General features: G+C 42.6%; 1 protein-coding gene across 3 annotated transcripts in view; it reads left to right on the top strand.

Annotated features, from left to right (window-relative positions):
* Positions 1 to 22,440, top strand: part of LOC135111233 (uncharacterized) — a 138,468-nt gene that overhangs the window by 113,063 nt on the left and 2,965 nt on the right. The window contains exons 7-8 of one of the 3 annotated variants that reach the window (XM_064024389.1): positions 10,658 to 10,721; positions 11,731 to 11,748. The exons of 1 other annotated variant lie outside the window; for it this stretch is intronic. In XM_064024389.1, coding sequence (XP_063880459.1) covers positions 10,658 to 10,721; positions 11,731 to 11,743 — 77 coding nt within the window. In that variant the 3' untranslated portion in view covers positions 11,744 to 11,748. The remainder of the gene's footprint in view (positions 1 to 10,657; positions 10,722 to 11,730; positions 11,749 to 22,440) is intronic. One more of the 3 variants, XM_064024390.1, reaches the window with a different exon arrangement.

Consider the following 22,440-nt stretch of genomic DNA (forward strand, 5'->3'; position numbering starts at 1 on the left):
TTCCTCCTCCTCCTCCTCCTCCTTCTCCCTTTCCTGCATCTCCTCCAGTTATTGCGACTTCCCTTCCTTTCCTCCTCCTGCTGCTCCTGCTGTTGTGTGTGGGCGTCTGTTGTACCGACACTTAATAATGAGGTGTTTATTGCACTCCTCAGCACCGCGCACTCAGAAGAAGGACAAGAGAGTGTTGGGGGAGAGAGCTGGGGGGAAGAAGATTCAACTTATGGAGGGGTGAAGGTTAGACAAGGGCGGGACGCTGACCAGTGTGGCGGAGGCTGTGGGGTGGGTGAAGATGGAGGTGGAGGGAGGTTGGCAGTCAGAGAAAGGCGTAAAGAAAGAGAGATAAAAAGGAGTGGGGAGGCAAAGGTGAGGTGAGGACATGACGCAGGCTGGGGAGTGAAAGGTGCAATGAAAGAAGGAATAAGGGAGAAGGGATGTAACTGCGAGGGAGGAGGTAGAGAAAGAGGAAAGGGAGAAGAGAAAGACGTAAAGAAAGAAGGAATAAGGTGAGGTGAGAATACGGGAGAGAAAGGTGATGGAGAAGGATGAGAGGAAAGAAGGAAGAGGAGAAGAAAGGAAGAAAAAGCTCCATAACCTTTTAAATTCGTCGTGGTGAGAGAGAGAGAGAGAGAGAGGGAGAGAGAGAGAGCAAAGCGTTTCTGTACACGGACCAAAGACAAGCATCATCAGTAGGACAAAGACCCACATAATCACGACTAACGATCTCTGTGGCGTTCGAAAACAGTCCTTATGATAGAGAACAAACGTGGCCAAAGACAAGAACGTACCTAAGTGCATCACGCGGCTTTATAAACACGTCAGAAAATTTCAGACGCTACCCAACGCACCAGAGAGTTAAGACAGAAACAGATAAAGAGTTGTGGACCCAAATTTAGCATAAGGGAGGTGAGGAACAAAGGTATTAGATGTACTTATATGCAACCATATTTTGAAACTCTTCCTGCTCCTCCACCGCATTCAAAAACCTCTAGTTAAAGCTACGTGGGGGTTTTTAAGGGTGATTTTACGGTTCCAGTGACAGATTAACGATATTTGTATATTATTAACAGGAGAAACACTCATGAGAACCAGGCTGATCATCTCTATGGAGTCTGAAATTAGTCGCTGTGAGAGGATAAAGTGTTTCTGAATGCGAACCTTAGACTGCTTGGCTACTGCGCAGAGAACGGCTTGAGAAAAGATACAAGGAAGGGAAGAGTGAGGGGAGGCTTTGTTGGGGTTGCTGAGGGGACAGTAGGTGAGGGTCGAGGGCGGCCAGTGTGTGAGGGAGCTGTTTGCGTGCTGTCCTCCATCAGCGCCTCCTTCAGATAGGTCAGGGACGCTTCCTTGCACCGCCTTCAGCTTATTGCCAAGACACAGAGGCTTGCATTCTGATACACTTCTGCGTCGCACCTCAACCACATTCCAGAGACCTTAGTTGAAGTTACACTCGGGTTTCTAAGGGTGTTTTTATGGTTGTAGTGACAGACTACCAAGATTTCTACATCATTAACAGAAGAAACACTCTCAGCTACCTGTTTTCACCATGCTCTGGTTGAAGTGATACTGGTTTCTAAAACATTACAACCTACATACGTACTTAACTTACTAAGGTCCTAGGACACCAACACTAACCTAACCCACATACAGTTGGTAAGGTGCACAAGTAACGTTAGGTCAAGCTGGACTACCTACGTAACTTACTACGATGCTAAGGAAGTAGCTAACACCAACTTAACCTACGTAGTTGTTAAGATAAAGAAATAGAGTTAGGGTAGCGGAGGCACTGTGTTCGTGACCTTCAAGCGAGCAATGTCACGAAGGAACAGGCAACACTTCAGGTATTCCTCCCTTCTCTCCCCATCTCCAGACCCTCACACCCCCACAGTCTCCCTATCCAGCTCTCTTTCTCAACTCTCTGATGTCACACGAAGGGACTGGGAGAGGGTAAGGTAGGTAAGGCTGGGTATACGCATGGGGAGAGCATAGGGAGTAAGGGAGAGAAGAATAGTGTGACTGGATAAAGAGAGAGAAGGAGGGGAACGGTGAGAGAGGAAAAGAAAGTAGGAGAGGAAGAGAGAGAGAGAGAAGAGAAAAGGAAAGGGAGAGAGAAAGAGAGGAAGGGTGAGGAGGGATGACATATGTAAAAGGTTCTCCAAGACGTGGTAAGACAAAACAAAACAAATTCTTGCGCGTGTGATCTTGATGTACCTAACAAGTTGTGTATGTGTCCGTGTGCTTCCCTGTCAGTCCGTGTGCCTGTCCATCTGTACACGTGTCTCTGTGTTTAAGTGAACGTGCCACAACCATCACGTTCTTCATAGTATAGTGTTTACAGGCGGAGATTAGTAGCAGTAGTTAAAAAACCAGGTGAGGATGAAAGAAGACACTAAATTAGAGAGACGAAAAGGTGGGGGCGGTGGGCGGAACAGCGATGGGCGGAACAACGAGATAGCGGCAGCGAGGGGGCGAATGAGAACAAGAAAGGGGAATGTGAAAAGGAAGGAAAAGGAGACGAGGAAGATGATAAAGTGGAGGACGAGGAGAAGAATGAGGAAAAGAGACAAGTAAGGGGAAGAAGGAGGGAAAAATATGAAAGGAAAAGAGAGGAGAGAGATGAAGAGAAGGAAGAGAAGAAGGATCTGTAAAGGAGAAAGAGAGGAGAGAAAACAGACGTCAAGAGAGGAGCAGGAAGAAGAGGAGGAGGAGGAGGAGGAGGAGGAGGAAGAGGAGGAAGAAAGATACCGTTCGTTCAGAGATAGCGGTTCGGGGAAATCCAAATAGTTTGTTTTCACCCCGATTTTATACAAAAGCAACCGTACTGTTTACTCTCTCTCTCTCTCTCTCTCTCTCTCTCTCTCTCTCTCTCTCTCTCTCTCTCTCTCTCTCTCTCTCTGACGCCTCGAAAAGCTTAATATTTTTTTTTCCGAGTGAAATCTTACGTAATCTTTAGTGTTCTTATATTTTTGTGGTCTCGTAATGTTTGACTGTCTCCCTTCACACTTTGGGCTTTGTGTGTGCTCGTTGTGTGTGCTCTCGTCCTCCTCGTCTTCCTCTTCCTCCTCTTGTTGTCTTTGGTATTGTTGTGAAAATTATTATTGTTGTCATCATTACTGTTATAACTCCTGCATGAATTTTAAACTAATAATATTTCTTCTACCTATTAATTGTATGTTTTCTTTTGTTTTATCATCATAATCATCGGCATAATCATCGTCATCATCATCATCATCACTATTAACACTCCAAGGCCGCCCCAGCATCAATTATCTCACATTTATGTACTTATAATTGACTGTCTTATCTCCTTTGAACAATTTACAGCACACCATTCCGTTACTTATACGTCTATCTATTGGACAAAAGGTTTCATGATCGCCACGGTAATTGTCACCTTCCTTTCTTCGTTACCGCTTGTATAGGAGACACAGAGAGAGAGAGAGAGAGAGAGAGAGAGAGAGAGAGAGAGAGAGAGAGAGAGAGAGAGAGAGAGAGAGAGAGAGAGAGACCATTAATTTTCTGTTGTACGTTGGTGCGAGGACACTCCGGCGTCCTTGTGGTTGTGAAAGGTGGTTGCCGTTATTTTCACTTGAGCCTTCATGTCGAATCAGTTGACTTTACAAAAAAGGGAAAAGAAAAACTTATATTTTAACTTTTCTTTTTTTTTTTTCATGTGCGTGTTTCCAGATTCTTTGAATATTGGTACTCTTATCACTTTTTTCCGTTTACGTTTAAGGCTATAAATATTTACTTAACCTTTCCTCCCTCTCTCTCTCTCTCTCTCTCTCTCTCTCTCTCTCTCTCTCTCACTCACATACACACACACACAGATTCGTTAGCAAGTCAATAAATCAATCAGTCAATCAGTCACTCCGATTAATCAGACAGCTGCTCTATCTGTCTTTCTTGCTGGGGCGTTGAACCAGTAAAGTTAGACTGCCAAGACATAATATTCCTAGATTCTAACCACACATATACACACACACACACACAGGACACAAGTATCCCCTCACACTGCCTGACACAAGTTAACGTCACATAAATCACAGCACTACTGGACATCCCAACTCTTTGTCGTACTCTCGGAACATGGACCGCGTGAAAACCCCGCACGCGTTAAGACATTCAAGTGACATTCAAAGTAATAAGTGCTCTGGTTATTACACCCATTGAATCTGACTAATGTGATCTTGGCAATTCATCACAATGCTCATAAACAAGAAAGGATGATAAAAGGCAGCTTACTAATGCAATAAAAAAATAATAAAAAACTAGACTAAATAAATATTACAAAGGGGATATTTTACAACTATTCATCATCATTATTTTCCCCCACAAAGACAACATCACTGCATCTACTGACACACTTCTCAACACTAAGGACATTTCCGTGGGTACTTTTAATGATATACGTAAAGTGACACACATTTTACAAGGAGGGACAGTGAGTGATCCGTCTTTACCTTTCGCACAGTAGATCAGTCGTCTCTGTCGTTTTCTGTCCTCTGCGTCGTCTATCACAACAGTCACCCACGAATCTTCCTTCAATGCATCAGTTTTGTTTTGGGTCCTGTCTCTTTCTTCTGGCGGGTCCTTCTCAGCACCCACCGACGTTTCTCATCTCTTCTCTCCTCTACACACGGCCACACCTCCTCAGCCTCACCTTTAGCCTCGTCTTTGTTTCCCTCTTCTTCCAGTCATCCTCCTCCACTTTTCTTATCTCTCCTCTCCTCCACACCTAGCTACACCACCTCAGTCTCACGTCTAGCCTCGTCTTTTTTCCCTCTCTTCCCCCAGTCATCCTCCTCCACTTTTCTTATCTCTCCTCTCCTCCACACATAGCTACACCACCTGTCTCACTTTTGTACCTTTGTCCCCCAACAGTTAACGAGGAAATATGCTTGTTAATTACCCACACACATATCATCCTTAAAGAAAAACGCCCATTACTCTTCTCGTAATGAAATTGACGCGTTTTTAAGGAAAGATTTACTAGTCATTGACATACAGCGGCAGGCATTCCCAACCTGCCCGGCAGAGGAAGACCCCCATTAGTCCTGTCATGATGTAGTGGTACTGGTGGTCGCGTTGGCACCACCCACTCATCCCCAGTCATTGAGTTGCTTCCTGCCTGTCAACTCGCCTCCCTCTTGTTTTGATTCACGTCTCTTTGTCCTGTCCTTTGTCCCACGCAGGCCGCCCGTTCCTTGCGTATCATCTTCACTAATTTCCACAGGCTATAGTTTAAATTATACGGGTTTTTAAGGGTTTTCACGGCTCTAGTGAGAGATTAACAAGATTTCTACATTATTAACAGGAGAAACACTCGTGAGAAGCCGGCTAACCATCTCTGTGGCCTTTGAAAATACTCGTAGTGAGAGAGCGAAGAAATGAGTGCAGGTTACTGTACTTCTGACCACGATTGTACATTTCATCCTTTGCGTTATTAAGTGATAGTGTTTCATGGGTGTGTGTTTCTCTCCCTCCCTCCCTCACTCATTCACTTACTCATTTACTCCTTCCCTCCCAAGCACATTTATGGCCCCAAAGAGCGCTATCACATTGTGTTTGTCTAAGTTTTAATGAAGTTCACGAGGGTTCGACTTGTTTGAAAAGGAGGAGGAGGAGGAGGAGGAGGAGGAGGAGGAGGAGGAGGAGGAGGAGTAGTGGGTGACGCTGCAGTAGTGGAGATAATAGTGGTTTTGTTTTATTCCCACCTCAATAACCATCTCTCTCTCTCTCTCTCTCTCTCTCTCTCTCTCTCTCTCTCTCTCTCTCTCTCTCTCTCTCTCTGCTTTGCTTTTTAAATGAGTATTCTTTACTTTCTTTTTTTTTTCGTTCCTTGTTCCTTTGTGTGTGTGTGTGTGTGTGTGTGTGTGTGTGTGTGTGTGTGTGTGTGTGTGTGTGTGTGTGTGTGTGTACAGTCACGAAATGCTATGCTATTGTTTTACTTTTATGTGTATTGCTGTTGAGAGAGAGAGAGAGAGAGAGAGAGAGAGAGAGAGAGAGAGAGAGAGAGAGAGAGAGAGAGAGAGAGAGAGCAATATAAAACAAGAAAAAAAAAGCAGACATGCTGGACAGTTAGCCTTCTTTTGTGTGTGTGTGTGTGTGTGTGTGTGTGTGTGTGTGTGTGTGTGTGTGTGCCTCATGCAGTCAGCCAGCTACTTGTACTTACCTGCTGTACATGTATCATTGTAAGGTGCAGGGGCTCACGTACTTCAGACACACACTCCCCCGTCACCCTCGCCAGTAGCTAGACGCCTTAAGCAGACATGCAGGTCCACAGGTCAGGCACACGGCAATGCAGGTACCTAAGATGCCTCGGGTAGTCTAAGACCTCTAAATCTTCCTCTTCTTTCTGTCGTTTTCCTTGGGGTTGGTGCCATTCACGAGTCTCGTCCTCCTTGCATCTTCCACCGTGACTTCCATTCTTTGCAGTTCCACCACAATTTCATCCCTTCATCTCACACTCCGTCGTCTCCTCGATCTTCTTCCCTCAACCGGTTTTCTCCAGTCTCTTTTAATCCTCCTGGTCTTCTCTTCTTAGTACGTGACCGAACCATCTCATTTCACTTCAAACTCAATGAGAGGTGACAAGAAGTAATAAAACATGCTTAAGTCTTCTGTCCTAAACTCCGTGACCCCTTCAGAGAGGTGGCGCCGCTGCCTGTCACCCCCTGCTTCCCTCCCGCCGCCGCCGCCGCCGCCCTCTGCTGCCTCACGTATGGCCCGAGTGAAGGAGGATACGATTAATCCTTTGATCGGCCGAGGATGGCAAGGCTGATAGCGCCACGTCATGACCCCAGGCGCAGTGTCATCACCCAGACTGCCTACCATATTTGGTGATTCACGGCATGTTTAATTCTTCTCGTCGCCTTCCTCGTCTCCCCCTCCCTCCTCTTCTTCTTCTTCTTCCTCCTCCTCGTATCACGGAGCAGCGAAACTTGATTTTGCTTGGTGCAGTGTTGATAGGGTATTATGAGCGAATCTAAGGTTTGTTACAAGTTTTTAATGAAGTTTACGTTAGCGAAGTTCGGTAGGGAAAGATCTCTCTCTCTCTCTCTCTCTCTCTCTCTCTCTCTCTCTCTCTCTCTCTCTCTCTCTCTCTCTCTCTCTCTCTCTCTATGCGGTTCGTTCGTTCATAACACTCAATACAACGCAACCACCTCTTTCACCATTTTCCTCTTCTTCTCATCATCTTCTTTCATCATTTTCCTCTTCTTCTCCTGAATATTACACTGTAGAGTATGCAGTTGAATAAATCCATTGAAATATAGACAGATACATTCATTATCATGGAGAGAGAGAGAGAGAGAGAGAGAGAGAGAGAGAGAGAGAGAGAGAGAGAGAGAGAGAGAGAGAGAGAGAGCTATAATCGTCGGATGGGCTTGTTAGGATGCACATGATAGGATGAACAGGAAGACTACCGTTATTCCTGTCCTGTGTGGTGTTAGCAGTCATCACAACACTTTGCAACACCTTGACGTCATTGCGTACCTTGGCAAGCGAGAGTTGGCACACGAGGCGTCTCGTATCCTAAACCAACCAGCTCCCACAATAACATGAACGTCGTCTTCTTCTTCTTCTTCTTCTTTGGACCCTTCTCCAGATTGAGGTGTTGGCGCCATGTACGGGTCTCCTCCAGTTGCTTTTGTCCTTTGCATCTTCCTGTGACTCTCATCCTTTGCTGGTCAATCTTAGTTCCATCCCTCTGTTTCATTCTCTGTCTTTCCTTGATCTTCTTCCCTTAGCTGGTTTTCCCAAGGGTCTTTTGATCGTTTCTGGTCTTCTCTTCTTACTACGTGACCAAACCTTCTAATTTTTTGTCTCCTTTTGTCTTCCGTAATGCATTCTACTCCTGACTACCTAGCGACAGTTCCTGAATATTTCGTGTCCCGCTGCTTCGTGTTCTGAAAGGTTTTGGCGTCTCATCTTGACTACTTTCAACAGGTTCTTGTGGAAGTCACAGGAGTTGTCAAGAGTGCTGTCATGATGCAGGGATAGATTACGTAAGATTAGGTTAGATTAAGTTAGGTTAGTTTAGGTTATGTTAGCTCAGGTTAAGTTAGGATAGATTAGGTTAGGTTTGGTTAAGTTAGGTTAGGATAGATTAGTTACGTTAGGATAGTTAGTTAGATAGATTAAGTTAGGTTAGAATAGAATAGTTAGGACCTGAATTAGATTAGGTTACGTTACGATAGATAAGTTAAGTCAGTTTAGATTGGGTTATGTTACGCTAAGTTAGGCTATATTACTTAAGTGAGGCTGATAATAATAATGATCAATTTCATGGTGTTCAGGGCTCTTCTGGCCTCGCTATAGGACATCGCCTGAGTTGGTACCTGTACATCACGTGTCGGAGGTCGCCCAGATAACTGATTGTTTGTTCCCGTTGCTAGCCAGGTGGTGGTGGTGGTGGCGATAGTGTGTTGATGGGAAGTTGATAAAAGTTATAGAAGTTTGCGATCAAGATATGGGACGTTAGTGATGATAGTGATGAGTGAAGGTACACAATATTACTCCCTCTCTCTCTCTCTCTCTCTCTCTCAAAGCTGTATCTTTTAATAACACATACATCTTTTTAATCTGCCACTAGAACCGTAAAAAAAAAAAAAGAATACGCACTTATAAAAACGATGCATAGCTTCAACAAACAGAACCTTTTGAAAACAGTGAAGGTGCGGCGCAGAGGTGCTTCAAAATACGGACCGCATGTCTCAATCACTCTCACAGCAATATCATAACCATCCAATCGCCATCCTTGAGGCAGGCTGATAAGATTTCATACTATCCCTGGCTGACGGACCGAGCAACCAACCAGCCCCTTACTCGCTCCCACGCCGTATCCCTCATCCCTGCCCGTGCCCGCAAGCTATCACCGCCCTTATCACCTTATCGTGCTCAGGCATAAACAATCACCGCTGAGAATGAAATGTATGAAGTGAAGTGAATTATTCCAAGTGTTATTGTCCTGTTGTCTCTCCCCTGTATGAAGAGAAGCGGTATTAAGAGGAGGAAGAAGAAGAGAGGATGAAAAGGAATAGGAGATGAAAGAGAATAGCAATAATAACACTTTTTTGCTTTCTTTTAGTGTTTTTAAGTCTCGTTTCTTCTTCTTCTTCTTCTTCTTCTCCTTCTTCTTCTTCTTCTTGCCGGTACTGGTGCTGTTGTTGCTGTTGCTGCCGTTACTGCTCGTTGGAATCTTGAACATTATAAAAACTTCCCATCTTGTAACTGAGCAGATAAGTGTGCACCTTGATAGCGGCATCCCCGTCCAAGGCTCGCATTCTGAAAGGCTCTGCTCTTCCTCTCTCCCACCTCGACTATTTCCGAAGGCCACAGACACGATTAGCCGGGTTCCCAAGGGTGTTTCTCCTGTTAACAATGTGAAAATCATGTTAATTTGCCACTACAACCGTGAAAACATCCTTAAAAATACGTGTAGCTTCAACTATAGCCTTTTGAGTGTAGTGGGGATGCTGCTGAGAGATGTTTTGTAATAAGGACCTGTAATGAGACAAGTGGTGATGCTGTTTGGTACTCAATATAAACGTTTACGCTTGTACAGTGTAATAGTGGCGTGTGCAGGGGAAGGGAAGACGGGGCACGGAGCAGGCGGTGAGTGAATGCAAGCAGGCAGGCGAGGCGGGGGTGAGGTGGTCAGACTGGAGGTTTTGAAATGTTCAGTGAGATTACCATAAAATAAAAAAAGGGTTTCAGACAATAGAGGGAATAGAATCCGTGTTTATAATTAGTGTGTGTGTGTGTGTGTGTGTGTGTGTGTGTGGTGAGTATATTACTTATTTACTTACTATATATTAATTTGGAAGTTACATACTCCTATCAGCCTCCCCTCTCTCTCTCTCTCTCTCTCTCTCTCTCTCTCTCTCTCTCTCTCTCTCTCTCTCTCTCTCTCTCTCTCTCTCTCTCGGGGATTACGTGATTGTTTTATTTTTTCCGTTGGCGTGGGCTGATCCCGTGATGCGTGAGAAGAAGAAGAAGAAGAAGAAGAAGAAGAAGAAGAAAGTGATGGTGATGGTGTTGGCTGCGTTGCATTGAGTGTTACGAAGAAACGAACCACAAAGAGAGAGAGAGAGAGAGAGAGAGAGAGAGAGAGAGAGAGAGAGAGAGAGAGAGAGAGAGAGATACAAAACGCATGAAAAGTCTAGGAAAGGTGCACATAGGTAAGGAAGAGTAGGTTATGTCGTAATTTCTTCCTCTATATATAGCGAACAAGGGTCACGGAGGTTGTGGTTATGGAATACTAGGGTCGTTGTGCTCTCCTGACGTCACCCCTGTGTGTGTGTGTGTGTGTGTGTGTGTGTGTGTGTGAGGGGGACAGTGCATAATAAGAAGCTGCTGCCAATGATGAAATAAGACATTATGTAACTATTTCATACAGTGGCGTGGCTGCTTTGTGTGTGTGTGTGTGTGTGTGTGTGTGTGTGTGTGTGTGTGTGTGTGTGTGTGTGTGTCTATTCTTCTTTTGTCTGTTTGTAATTCTGCGTATGTCCATCCATTCGCCCTCTCCATCTCTCTCTCTCTCTCTCTCTCTCTCTCTCTCTCTCTCTCTCTCTCTCTCTCTCTCTCTCTCTCTCTCTCTCTCTCTCCCTGCCATAAGCGCACACACACCCGCTCACCTGTGTTCCTCTTGGTGCAGGTAAGCCCCGTGTGGTGGCCTCGCTCCCCACCGTTGCATCACCGCCTCCCTCACATCCGGGCTTGTGAGTAAGACTAAGATATGAAATTGCTTGACTTCTCTCTGTGTATGCTCTCTCTCTCTCTCTCTCTCTCTCTCTCTCTCTCTCTCTCTCTCTCTCTCTCTCTCTCTCTCTCTCTCTTGGACTTGTTGACCTTGTTTCTCTGTTTCTTTCTTTTGTTTTTATTTCGTAGGATTGTTATATTTAACTCTTTCCTTCTTCTCCTGTTTCTCCTCCTCCTCGTCCTCCTCCTCCTCCTCCTCCTCCTCCTCCTCCTCCTCTTCCCATGCAAGAAACAAAAGGTCTGTTGCTGTTTCGTTATCCTTTTGTAATCCTTCGTAATCCACCTCTTTCTTCTTCTCCTCCTCCTCCTCCTCCTCCTCCTCCTCCTTCTCTTTGTCATGGTTTGCTGTCTCTACCTTGGATGCTGTTGCTATTATTATTATTATGGTGGTGGTGGTGGTGGTGGTGGTGGTGGTGGTGAAAAAAAGGGAATAAGGGTTTTTGGTGTTGTTTTTATTGTTCTTGTTCCTCTGTTGTCTTTTTTTTATCATAGTCATCATCTTTGTGGTGGTGGTGGTGGTGGTGGTGGTGGTGATGGTGGTGGTGGTGGTGATGGTGATAGTGGTGTTTGTTTCGTTATGTTTTATTACTTTTCTTCATTATCATTATCATTTCTTCTTTTTCTTTTTCTTCTTCTTCTTCTTCTTCTTCTTCTTCTTCTTCTTCTTCTTCTTCTTCTTCTTCTTCTTCTTCTTCTTCTTCTTCTTTATATTTTTATGCTTTTATATTTTTCATTGTGTATTTTTTATATTTATTTTTTGTGCTAAATACTAATGCTTTTCATGCTTCAATACGAATTATTACTATTATTACCATTATTATTAGTGTTTTTTATCATCATTATTATCCTCATTACTACTACAAACTATTATTATTATTTTACTCTCATAGCCATTGCTACTATTATTATTTGCATCACCTGCACTGCTTCTCTTCCTGTCAATATTATCACCTGTATTCTGGTTGTCAGGATTCAAGAATAGGCGTGGTAAGTAGTCTACCGCTTTTTCTTCCCTCCTCCTCCCCCTCCTTCAGAAGATGCAGTTTTGGGGCGACAGGTAAGTGTGGCATTACAGTTACCCTTTAATTATAAGCTGGAGTCTTTTATTCTTCACTCACATATCGCTGCGCTGGTGTAAAGTTGACCTATGCACCTTGTAATACTTGAAAGGTCTTTATTTACTCTATATCATAAGCTGGATACTTTGATCTTCACTCGAGTCTCGATGATATGTCGCTGCACTGGTATAGAGTTAACCTACGTACCTTGTAATACTTAAAGGGTCTGTTTTTACTCTCTATCATAAGCTAAACACTGTATTCTTCACTTTTGCTCGATGGTACGTCGCTACGTTGAAATTAACTTAACCTCCCACTATGTAATGCAGGACTTGTTTGTATTTGGCCTCTTCTTCATTCGTGTGTGACTTGAGGTTCATCAGCTGTGTATGTCATTGCGCTGGTTACTCCCCTTTACCAGATTCCTCAATACCTTATGTTCCTCGTGTGATGAAGGGAGAAGAACGATAATATACAGTGTGCAATGGAGTGATTTAAGAACAGAAACCTCGTGGATAACCATAATTTTTCGTTCTCTTCGTTCTTTCGTTTACGGGGAACTGAAGACAATGTATAAGGTGCAATGAAGGATAAGATACTGCAATGACACCTGGCTAACGGTACCGTACGTGTGTGTGTCTGTGTGGGAGGGGGCGGGAACACAGGTAGTATAAGAGACAGGTGTGGATAAGGGCACCGATGAAGGGAGTGGGAGAGGAAAGCACCATAACGTTAAGCAACAGTGATAAAACACCACAAGTCACACGTAGAGCACCGCCACTCCATCAACGGACCACTGGCTCGCATACTGATCCCCAAACACACTGCCCTTGGTTCGAGCCTCACACAGAAGGCAGACTCATCTTTTTTTGTCTCTCTCTCTCTCTCTCTCTCTCTCTCTCTCTCTCTCTCTCTCTCTCTCTCTCTCTCTCTCTCTCTCTCTCTCTCTCTCTCTCTCTCTCTCTCTCTCTCTCTCTCTCTCTTCTTCCTGAGAGAGCTGTGATAACTCGGATGTCTGACTTGCCCTTGTGTCCCGGATCTGGCGCCCTTATCCCCCTCCAGTCCTAGGGCTCAAGGGTACAGCGTTACTTCTAGCCAGTATCCCTTCTGTTTCCCTTGCTTGTGTTGTTAAATTGTTTTTTTTTTATTTTTGTTTACAGTACTGTTTCCATTTATGTATCAATAACTTCAAGGGAAACAAAGGTAATGCTCTTTTTTTTTTTTTTTTTGCTTTTAAGTCAGATTTGTAATGTAACCTCTAAAATATTTCTTGTATCTCCTAGGTTCATGTTCTGAAATTGTTTGTTCTCTAGTGTCGTTGTCAAAGGTTTGTGTTTACTGGTGTTGGCAATCTTAGTGGTGCGAGTTTGAAATCGTTCCCTTTGTTGATGCTGTATTTGTTGCATTCCACGTTTGCCGGAAGCAACACTAAAAAAAATCTTCTTCCTATACGGAAAGTCCCTTGCGATCTGATGACTCACGAAAACTTGGACAATATTCTCAATTCAGGTTTCATCTCATCTTGTATTTGACACATCCACCTTAATTACTAAACACTTTAAATCTCTGCCTGCTCTACAGCCATCTCCAAACACTGTACTGGCCAGACATTGCAAAATCTATTCTTTTTTAATCCCTTTCCTTCTTGTAAATACTTATAATGATTCCACGCGTTGCTTTTAGTGATGTGAATTGTTACATATTGCAGAGGAAAAGGTTAACAGGCTGTCGTGGAAATTATTGGGGTTTTCAAGTGTGTTTTCGTGATTCTAGTCTCAGTTTAAGAGGGATTCTAAATCATTAATGGGGAAAATATATATTAGCACGTGATATATCATCTCTGCGTCCTTTGAAAATAGCGTTTATCACTAAAGCGTTGCAGAATGATAAGATAGTTTAAGAAGGACTCTTTAGTCACTACCAAAGAGGAAAATACCAGTGAGAACCCAATTACTTTTTGTGTTGTCTTTGTAAATATTCCTTATCAGAGTCTAAAACATTTTCATTTAGGTGACCTTTCAAAAACGTCCTTGCGTAAGTCCAAAACGTTTGAGAGTAATGGATATTTTCATCAAGACTGACAAATAGAGTCATTATTCCCTAGTAAAGAGAAAAACACTAGTGAGAACCCGTTTAATCATTATATGGGACCTTTCAGAATATTCCTTATGTGAGTCCGAAGTGTTTAGGACTAATGGGTGTTTTCAGTGGCAAAAAGCACTCCCTACTTGCTATCAAAGAGGGAAACACCAATGAGAACCCGAATAATTACATGTAGCACCTTTCCTCCCCTCCATTCCTCCTTGTACAAGAATTCAGTGCTTGGGAACACCACGTGTAAGCCTGATGAACTCTTGTTTGCACTTTCCCTTACTTTATCATCTTATGTTCTAGAATACGAACGAAGAGCCATCAGCAAACATTGGGCAGACGTGTACGCAGTCATGCCTCTTGAGCTGCGTATCTCTCTCTCTGGGAATTACTGATGCATAGTCATGGTATAAAGAGATAAGACTGACAACATCTCTGCACTTGATACAGTAAACATCCGCTCGTATCTTACTAGTAAACAACAATTCACCCCCCCCCCGACCCCGACACACACAATGTAGATGAGAGAGAGAGAGAGAGAGAGAGAGAGAGGAGAGAGAGAGAGAGAGAGAGAGAGAGAGAGAGAGAGAGAGAGAGAGAATACTTACCTACTGGCTTACTTATACTTTTATTTACGTGCGTGCGTGCGTGCGTGCTTGCTTGGTTCCTTACGGACAAACATACTGACAAAGTAAACATCTTAGTCAGTGGTCTTGTTGATATCACACACACACACACACACACACACACACACACACACACACACACACACACAGGAAAAAAATATCAAGTGAACATAATAAGATAAATTAAAAACGGGACAAACACACACACACACACACACACACACACACACACACACACACACACACACACACACACACACACACACACACACACACACACACACACACACACACACACAAACACATTTATCTTAAGCAATCATCACTAGACAGAGCGGCAGAGACAAGGTACTCCACCACCACCACCACGACCACCACCACGACCACCACAGTTAGTCACAAAGCACAGAAGACCTCACTGAACGCGGAACTGATGGCGTCACGGGCTCCCCTCCCTTTGTATGACGCCATCAATCCGGGAAGAGCCGCTGGAACACGAGGCCTGGCTGGGGACATACACACACAGACACACACACACACACACACACACACACACACACACACACACAGGGACGTGGATACCTGTGACGTCATGATGAGTTCCTTGTCCTCGTCGGCTCTTGTTCATAAATGGCTTGGTGTCTTTAAGGAGTGTTTTCAAAGGCTACATTGTTGATTAATTGGGTTCTGCTTGTTTTCTTTTCTTTTTTTTCTTATTTTTTTTATCGAAGGATTAGAAAATTGTCACGTCTCGGTTCGTGTTTCCAAACGGTTTGGTGTCATTTAATCCTTTGAGTACCACGATATTAGCTTAGCTTCACTCAGAATACCATTAAGAAAATGTATTGGCTTCAAGATAATTTTGTTGTAATGAAAGGATTAAAAATGACCACTAACTGCTCATCAACTACCATTACATCTCAGTTTACTCTTTGTGAAGCTTACAAAGTTTCTCTGATGCTGAAAAGGTTATTAAGCAGTGTTTTTCAAAGGCCACGTTGCTGATTGGTTAACTTCTGTCTATGTTTTTAATTCCAAGAATCAAAGGCCTGAAAAATTTTTCAATTCGTCTTGAGAATCATGAACGTATTTTTGAAGTTTGGTCTCTTATAAGGAGTGCTTTCCAAAGGCCACACGACGCTGAAGTGACATTAAATAAAAGTATATATTGTTATTGGAACATGATGGGGGATGATGAATGGTGGTAGGGAATGACTGGCGAAAACTTCCCCAGGCAATTGTGTAACCCATCAAAAGACATCACAAGTAAATTAACCAACCTTTTGTGTGTGTGTGTGTGTGTGTGTGTGTGTGTATGTGTGTGTGTTTCTTTGACCTCTTGGGAGTGGCAAGATATTTTAACTTATTTCATTTACTCTTTATGCCCTTGACGAATGCTCTTAACACATGAAAATATAAATAAAAGAAAAGAAAAGCCTTCCAGATGGATTCGCGGTAAGGAAATATGCGTAAATAAAAGGAAAAATAAACTCACAACTAAGGGTACCATTTAATATATATACACACTAAAGCCTTTCATTACATATAGCGTAACTTTCGGTAAGTAAAATTACATAGGATTACTAGAAATATATAATAATGCAGTCTAAGGGTTACTGGCTCTCATCTTAGTACAAAGTGACTGAGGAACTTGGCATGAGGTTGTTGTAATGGTATGTCCCGATACTTGCTGCTATCTTATCCATCCATTTCCCTCCCGCCTGTAATCTTATCCACACTCTCATTGCCTTCTCGAACCCCGCATTGGGTCACTGTCTTGCCAATAACTACTGCGTTTGTACAGGAAGAAAGGAAGGAAGGAAGGATAAGATAAATGGAACGAAGGAATGAAGGTAGAAAAGAATGACGAGGACGCAAGAGAGGAAAAAATAGAAGAGATAAAGCGATACATGATAACAAAAAGATAATAAAAGAAAGTTAACAAAGAACCCTTCACTTAAGTCTTTCATTCCTTTCACTGGTAAACTCTTAAACTCTCTGCCTGCTTTTGTTTTTCTCCCTTCCTGCGACTTGAACCGTATCAGTAGAGAAGTACTGGACATTTTTGGAACTGAATTAACCTACGTGTTTTGTTCTCTCTCTGTCCTGCGATGAAGTTTGGTTTGGTTTGTTTGTAAGTGGCATATTAACAAGCTTTCCTTCCCATCCTTTTGTAGTGTATGTGAGTATTTTTGTCCTACACTTATAAATCAATTTTTGGATTGCATTCTTTACATTTCTTTTGGAAGTGGCCTGTTTTTTCCCCCATGGCCACTGTCATAGAAAGATACACGCATTAAAATTCCCTTTCATTGCGACACGAAACAGTTAGAAGCACTGGAGGTAAGGTATGAAATCTTTATAAACATTTACAAGGAAGGTGATTAAAAAAAGAATAGATTTTCCCCATTGTCTGCTCAGTTTAGTGACTGGAGGTGGCTGTAGAACAAGTAAAGATGTCTTAGAGTTAAATAATCAAGGAAAGATGTAGCGAATAGCTGTGAAATACTTAATTAAAAAGACAAGACACATTACCACCCGCATCACAACTCAAAACTCTTATAACCTGCCATCAAAGGAGAAGCGGCCAGATTAACGTGACGTGAAAGCAATGCCAGGTATCACCATCTCGTTACCGCCTTGTGTGTCCTTCCTCATACTTCACTAGATTTAAAAAAAAGAAGTTCGTCGCAAGAAAAAGGATTACACGACTAAAATCTTCCTCGTATTTGTCATTACCTAGCACCGCCACCGTGACACGTGACTTCGCTCGTCACTCAGTATGTATTGTTAGTGCTGAGTCATTAGGGAGCTTTAAAAGAGGATTAGACATATTTATAGATGAGGATGATAGGGAGAAGTAAGTAGGCATGTTTCATAGGAAAGAATTGGTTCTCAACTAGAGTGGTAGATGAATGGAACGGACTCAGTAACCAGGTTGTTAGTGGTGAGTCATAGGGAGGTTTAGAAGATAGGATGGGGATGATAGGGGGAAGTAAGTTGGCATATTTCAGACAGGGACTGCCACGTGCAGGTCTGATGGCTTCCTGCACCAGCCTTTATTTTCTTACTTAGTTGTATTTCTTACCCCCAGATAACTGTTAGCCACTTGATTATGAAGACAAACAAATCAATCCTAAACTTTAAATGATACTCAGATTGTGCTACGAGTAATAAAAGTGACGTCTTAGTATTAAAGAGGTTAGCAGGGAGTGAATCCGTCACGGTGGGGGATAGGATGACGATGTACCCTGTTCTTATGCCACTATTAGGTTGCGCATCCCAGCTCTTTTGTGAGGCAGGGTGTCACTAAGACCTACTAAGACCACTACCGATTAGCCCATGTGTTTCCCAGAGCTGCTGTGACGCAAGATTGTGTCTCCATTGTTAGTTGGTTTAATCCTTTCACTGCTGTTATCTTCCTTTGTTTTCCTTTGCTGTATGTTAGGTGTGTATATGTTTGATTAACTTTTGTGTGTGTGTGTGTGTTTGTGTGTAGTGATGATTTATTTGTTTATTTTATTTTGTTTTGTTTTCCTTCCTCTACTGCCTCGTGTGTTTTTTTTTTCTTGTATTCTGTGCCGTGGAATTATGGGAATCATTGGTCAGTGTTCGTTGTAAAAGTGATAATAGATAAATGAGTAATAGGAATGATTTGTTTATTCATGAAACGGGAAGGAAACGGACGAGCTTGAGCGCACGCACACACCGGCGGACACGTTAACATGCGGATTGTTATTATTATTGTTATTATTATTATTATTATTATTAGTAGTAGTAGTAGTAGTAGTAGTAGTAGTAGTAGTAGTAGTAGTAGTAGTAGTAATGGTAGCAGTAGTAGTAGTAATCAACAACAACAACAACAACTACTACTACTACTACTACTACTACTACTACTACTACTACTACTACACTACTACTACTGCTACTACCATCCACCACCACCACCACCACCACCACCACCACCACCACCACCAATGTCCTACGCATCGCTTCACGCAATTAATCCCTTAAACAAACAATGTAGCCCGCCTCGTGCCAGCATTTTAAGCACTGTCGGAGCATTCAGCGCGTCAAGAGGCTGATGAGTGGCGAGGATCAGTGAGAGAGTGTGTACTTGAGCAAAGGAACATGAGCGGCAATACGAGACTCATTAGTTTTAGTGATGACATTTAATGGGGTGCTGATTTGATGCTAGTGCTTGCTGCTGGTGACTGGTGAAGGGAGGGAAGTGAGAAATGGGAAAGGGGAGTGAATGAATGGGTAGAAAAATTAAAAAGGACACTTATGACGTAAAGTAAATGGTGTTGGTTGTATGCAAGTGCCCGGTGGTGACTGGTGTGTGAATGTTGGTGATGAATAGGCCTAGGTAAATTATGATAGTTGAATGGTGAAGTTGTAGGTTCATTGGTGATTCGAATAGTTAATAAGTCAGGTCTCTCTCTCTCTCTCTCTCTCTCTCTCTCTCTCTCTCTCTCTCTCTCTCTCTCTCTCTCTCTCACTCTCTCTCTCTCTCTCTCTCTCTCTCGCCATCTGCCACTACACCACACCCATATTACCACCACCACCACCACCACCACCACTACCACACCCACTTGTCCCGACGGGCTTTTTTTCTACCCTATCCACCACCACCACAACCACCACCACCACTACTACTACTTGACTCATAAGCAAAAATAAATTCGACAGCGGTGGTGATGGTGGTGGCAGGGACCCTCTCTCTCTCTCTCTCTCTCTCCTCTCTCTCTCTCTCTCTCTCTCTCTCTCTCTCTCTCTCTGTCTGTCTGTCTGTCTGTCTGTCGCGTCTTCTCTCTCCCAGTCTGTCAGTGTCGCCTCATAACAGTATTTTTCTTCTCCGCTCCCTGTCCTCCTTGTAATGTTACTCTCTCTGGTATATACTGGTAGGCAAAGAGATTGCACCCACGTAGGTAACCTTTTGCATTGGTAATGAATGGTGCGTGTGTTCGTGTGTTTATCTATGTATTTTAGGTTTTAAGACATTCATTCTTTAGTTTTTTTTTTTTTTTTTAATGTTTCCGGCTTTGTGTGTTTTTTTTTTTTTTTAGGAGTGGCACCATTAGTAGGCATTTCCTGTTTTGTTTTTTTGTTTTTTTTCCTTTTACGTTTTCTGTTGTCCTAGTCCAATGTCACATGGAAAAATAAACAAATAAATTTTCTCGTGTTCTCTTAAGCATTTTGATCTCTCGTCACGCCTGTTTTCAAAAGCGACAGACATTGTATTAGTCACGTTTTCTAAGTTTTTTTTTTTTTTTTCTGTTGATGGTGTAGAGTGCTTGGTAACCCTCGCCAGAATCACAAAAAAAGTTCTTGGAAATATCGCAATTAACGCCACGTCCTGTCAAGCGCGGATGAGAGAGGGAGGACGTCAAGGGATTAGTCAGTAATTAGATTATAGAGCACTGTAAAGTAAATGATAGTAGTAGTAGTAGTAGTAGTAGTAGTAGTAGTAGCAGTAGTAGTTGCTGTATCATTACTACTACTACTGCTACTGCTACTACCACTACTACTACTACTACAACAACTATCACCACCACTTACTACTACTACTACTACTACTACTACTACTACTACTACTACTACTACTACTACTACTACTACTTACTACTACTACTACTACGAATTTAAAGCTACATAACTATTTAACACACTACAGTACAAAAACAAGCATAGCAATGAAAATATTTAACTTGAGAAGAAAACCAAAGCAGTCAAAGAGATTGGTGCATTCCTGAAGACTTACATACGACACTGAACTAGAGAGAGAGAGAGAGAGAGAGAGAGAGAGAGGAAACACCGAGCCCCAGCACAAGGCAGTGACATCACCAGAAAGACCTGCACAGTATTATCCCACTCTGGCTGCAAGTGTCAGGTGTCATTCAGGCTTGACAGGTGTAAGGTTGTGCACCTTTGCCAAACCCACACAGGCACTGATCACAATTTATGCGTCAACTCAGTGCCAGAAGTGGATGAAGAAATATGAACATGTCACTCTCTCTCTCTCTCTCTGGGCGTGACTGTCCCGAGCCACAAAACAGTCGAAGGAATGAAGGAAATGCGAAAAAGTAAGAGTGTCTGGGCTGTATTTTAGAAGGCTCTGGTCTCTCGCCACGACTGTTTTCCAAGGTCACAGAGATGATTAGCCGGGTTCTCATGAGTGTTTTTCCCGTTAATAATGTGCAAATCTTGTTAATCTGTCACTTAGAATCATAAAAAAAAAAAAAAAATTGCTGTCAAAAATACGTGTAATTTCAACTAAAAGAGCAGGCAGGTGTTTTCAGAATTTGGTCCTTAGGGTTGACGAAAATAAGGTAAGTCTCTTTTATTAGTATTACTGTTATTTTTGGTATGTTTGTGTAAGAAGGGGAAGTGAAGGAATGAAGGGGATATGAATATCTACGAGTGAGAATGTCTGAGTTGGTGCTTATAAGGGCAATGAACTTACCAAAACTAGTTCCTTATTTGTTATTATTACTCTTATTGTTCTTGTTGTTTTTAGAGCATCAAAGGGGAAGGAAAAATACAGAATTAATACAAACCCAATAAGAGTCCCACAAAATAGTTAAATATAGACATGAAAAATTTACATAAGAAAAAGTAAAAAAAAAGAAACAAAAGGCCATAATTATAACAGTGCTTCTTTCGCTAACTCGTTCCGCCCTGTCAGATTTCCTCTCCTTCAGCAGACAGGTTTGGTCCATCAGCAATAGAGACTTTATCATAAGCGAGAAGTTTTGCTACCTGAGAGTTCATACAAGCTTTTAAAATTGTGTTCAGCAGGAATGATGACTTTATACATTCAAGAATTTATGTATGCTTTTAAAAATCTGTGTGTTTAGTTATTTACTACACCGTAAAAGTCTGTATCTTAAAATATTCTCTTTATGTGTTATCTTTTATATACTTTGTTCTTCTTTAAACCCTTTGACTGCCACTTGGTACCCCTTTCCCTAATTAATCACTCTGAGACGTCTTTACTTGTTCTAGAGCCACATCCGATCTTTAAACTGGGTAGAAATTGCAAAATCTATTCTTTTTCACCCATAACTTTCTTGCAGACCCTTATAAAGATTTCATACACTGCATATAGTGGTGATAATTGTCTCGTATCAAAGGGACAGGGGCTAATTCCTTCCCTGCGACATGCAAAAAGTCACATCACTAAAGGCAATGTATGAAATATTTACAAGAAGCTGCTTGAAAAGGGAAAAGGAGTCAAGATTTTCCAATATATAGCAAGTAAAATATTTAGAAGAGACAGCAGATGTAAAGAGAAATGTCCTTGGGCGGTTTGTCATCAAGTAACCATGTGTAATTGCCTTCACCACCACCACCACCACCTCGTCAGCCTCCTCTCTGATATCTTAAGAGCATTAGAACCGTCACCAGTCTGATGTCATTCTCACGGTCACCCACGCAGTTTAGCATTTACGTGATCAGTGTAGCAGGAGAGAGAGAGAGAGAGAGAGAGAGAGAGAGAGAGAGAGAGAGAGAGAGAGAGAGAAGAGGAGAGAGAGAGAGAAGAGAGAGAGAGAGAGAGAGGAGAGAGGAGGGGGGGGGTTTCTTTGTCTTGTTCAATTTTGCAGTGAAGAAGTTTGTTTTGTGTGTGTGTGTGTGTGTGTGTGTGTGTGTGTGTGTGTGTGTGTGTGTGTGTGTGTGTGTGTGTGTGTGTGTGTTCATAGAAGGATTGTTCGTTTAAACAGAGCTAGTATTTCTCCTCCTCCTCCTCCTCCTCCTCCTCCTGTTAAATAGTACAGCAATATCGTTCATCACTTGGATTTTATCACCACCACTACCACTACCACCCACCATCGCCACCGCAAGCACCACCATTACTCACCACCAAAATTGACTACCACCATCACCCACCGTCACCATCACCA

The sequence above is a fragment of the Scylla paramamosain genome, chromosome 21, assembly GCF_035594125.1.
Source record: "Scylla paramamosain isolate STU-SP2022 chromosome 21, ASM3559412v1, whole genome shotgun sequence".
Lineage (NCBI taxonomy): Eukaryota > Metazoa > Arthropoda > Malacostraca > Decapoda > Portunidae > Scylla > Scylla paramamosain.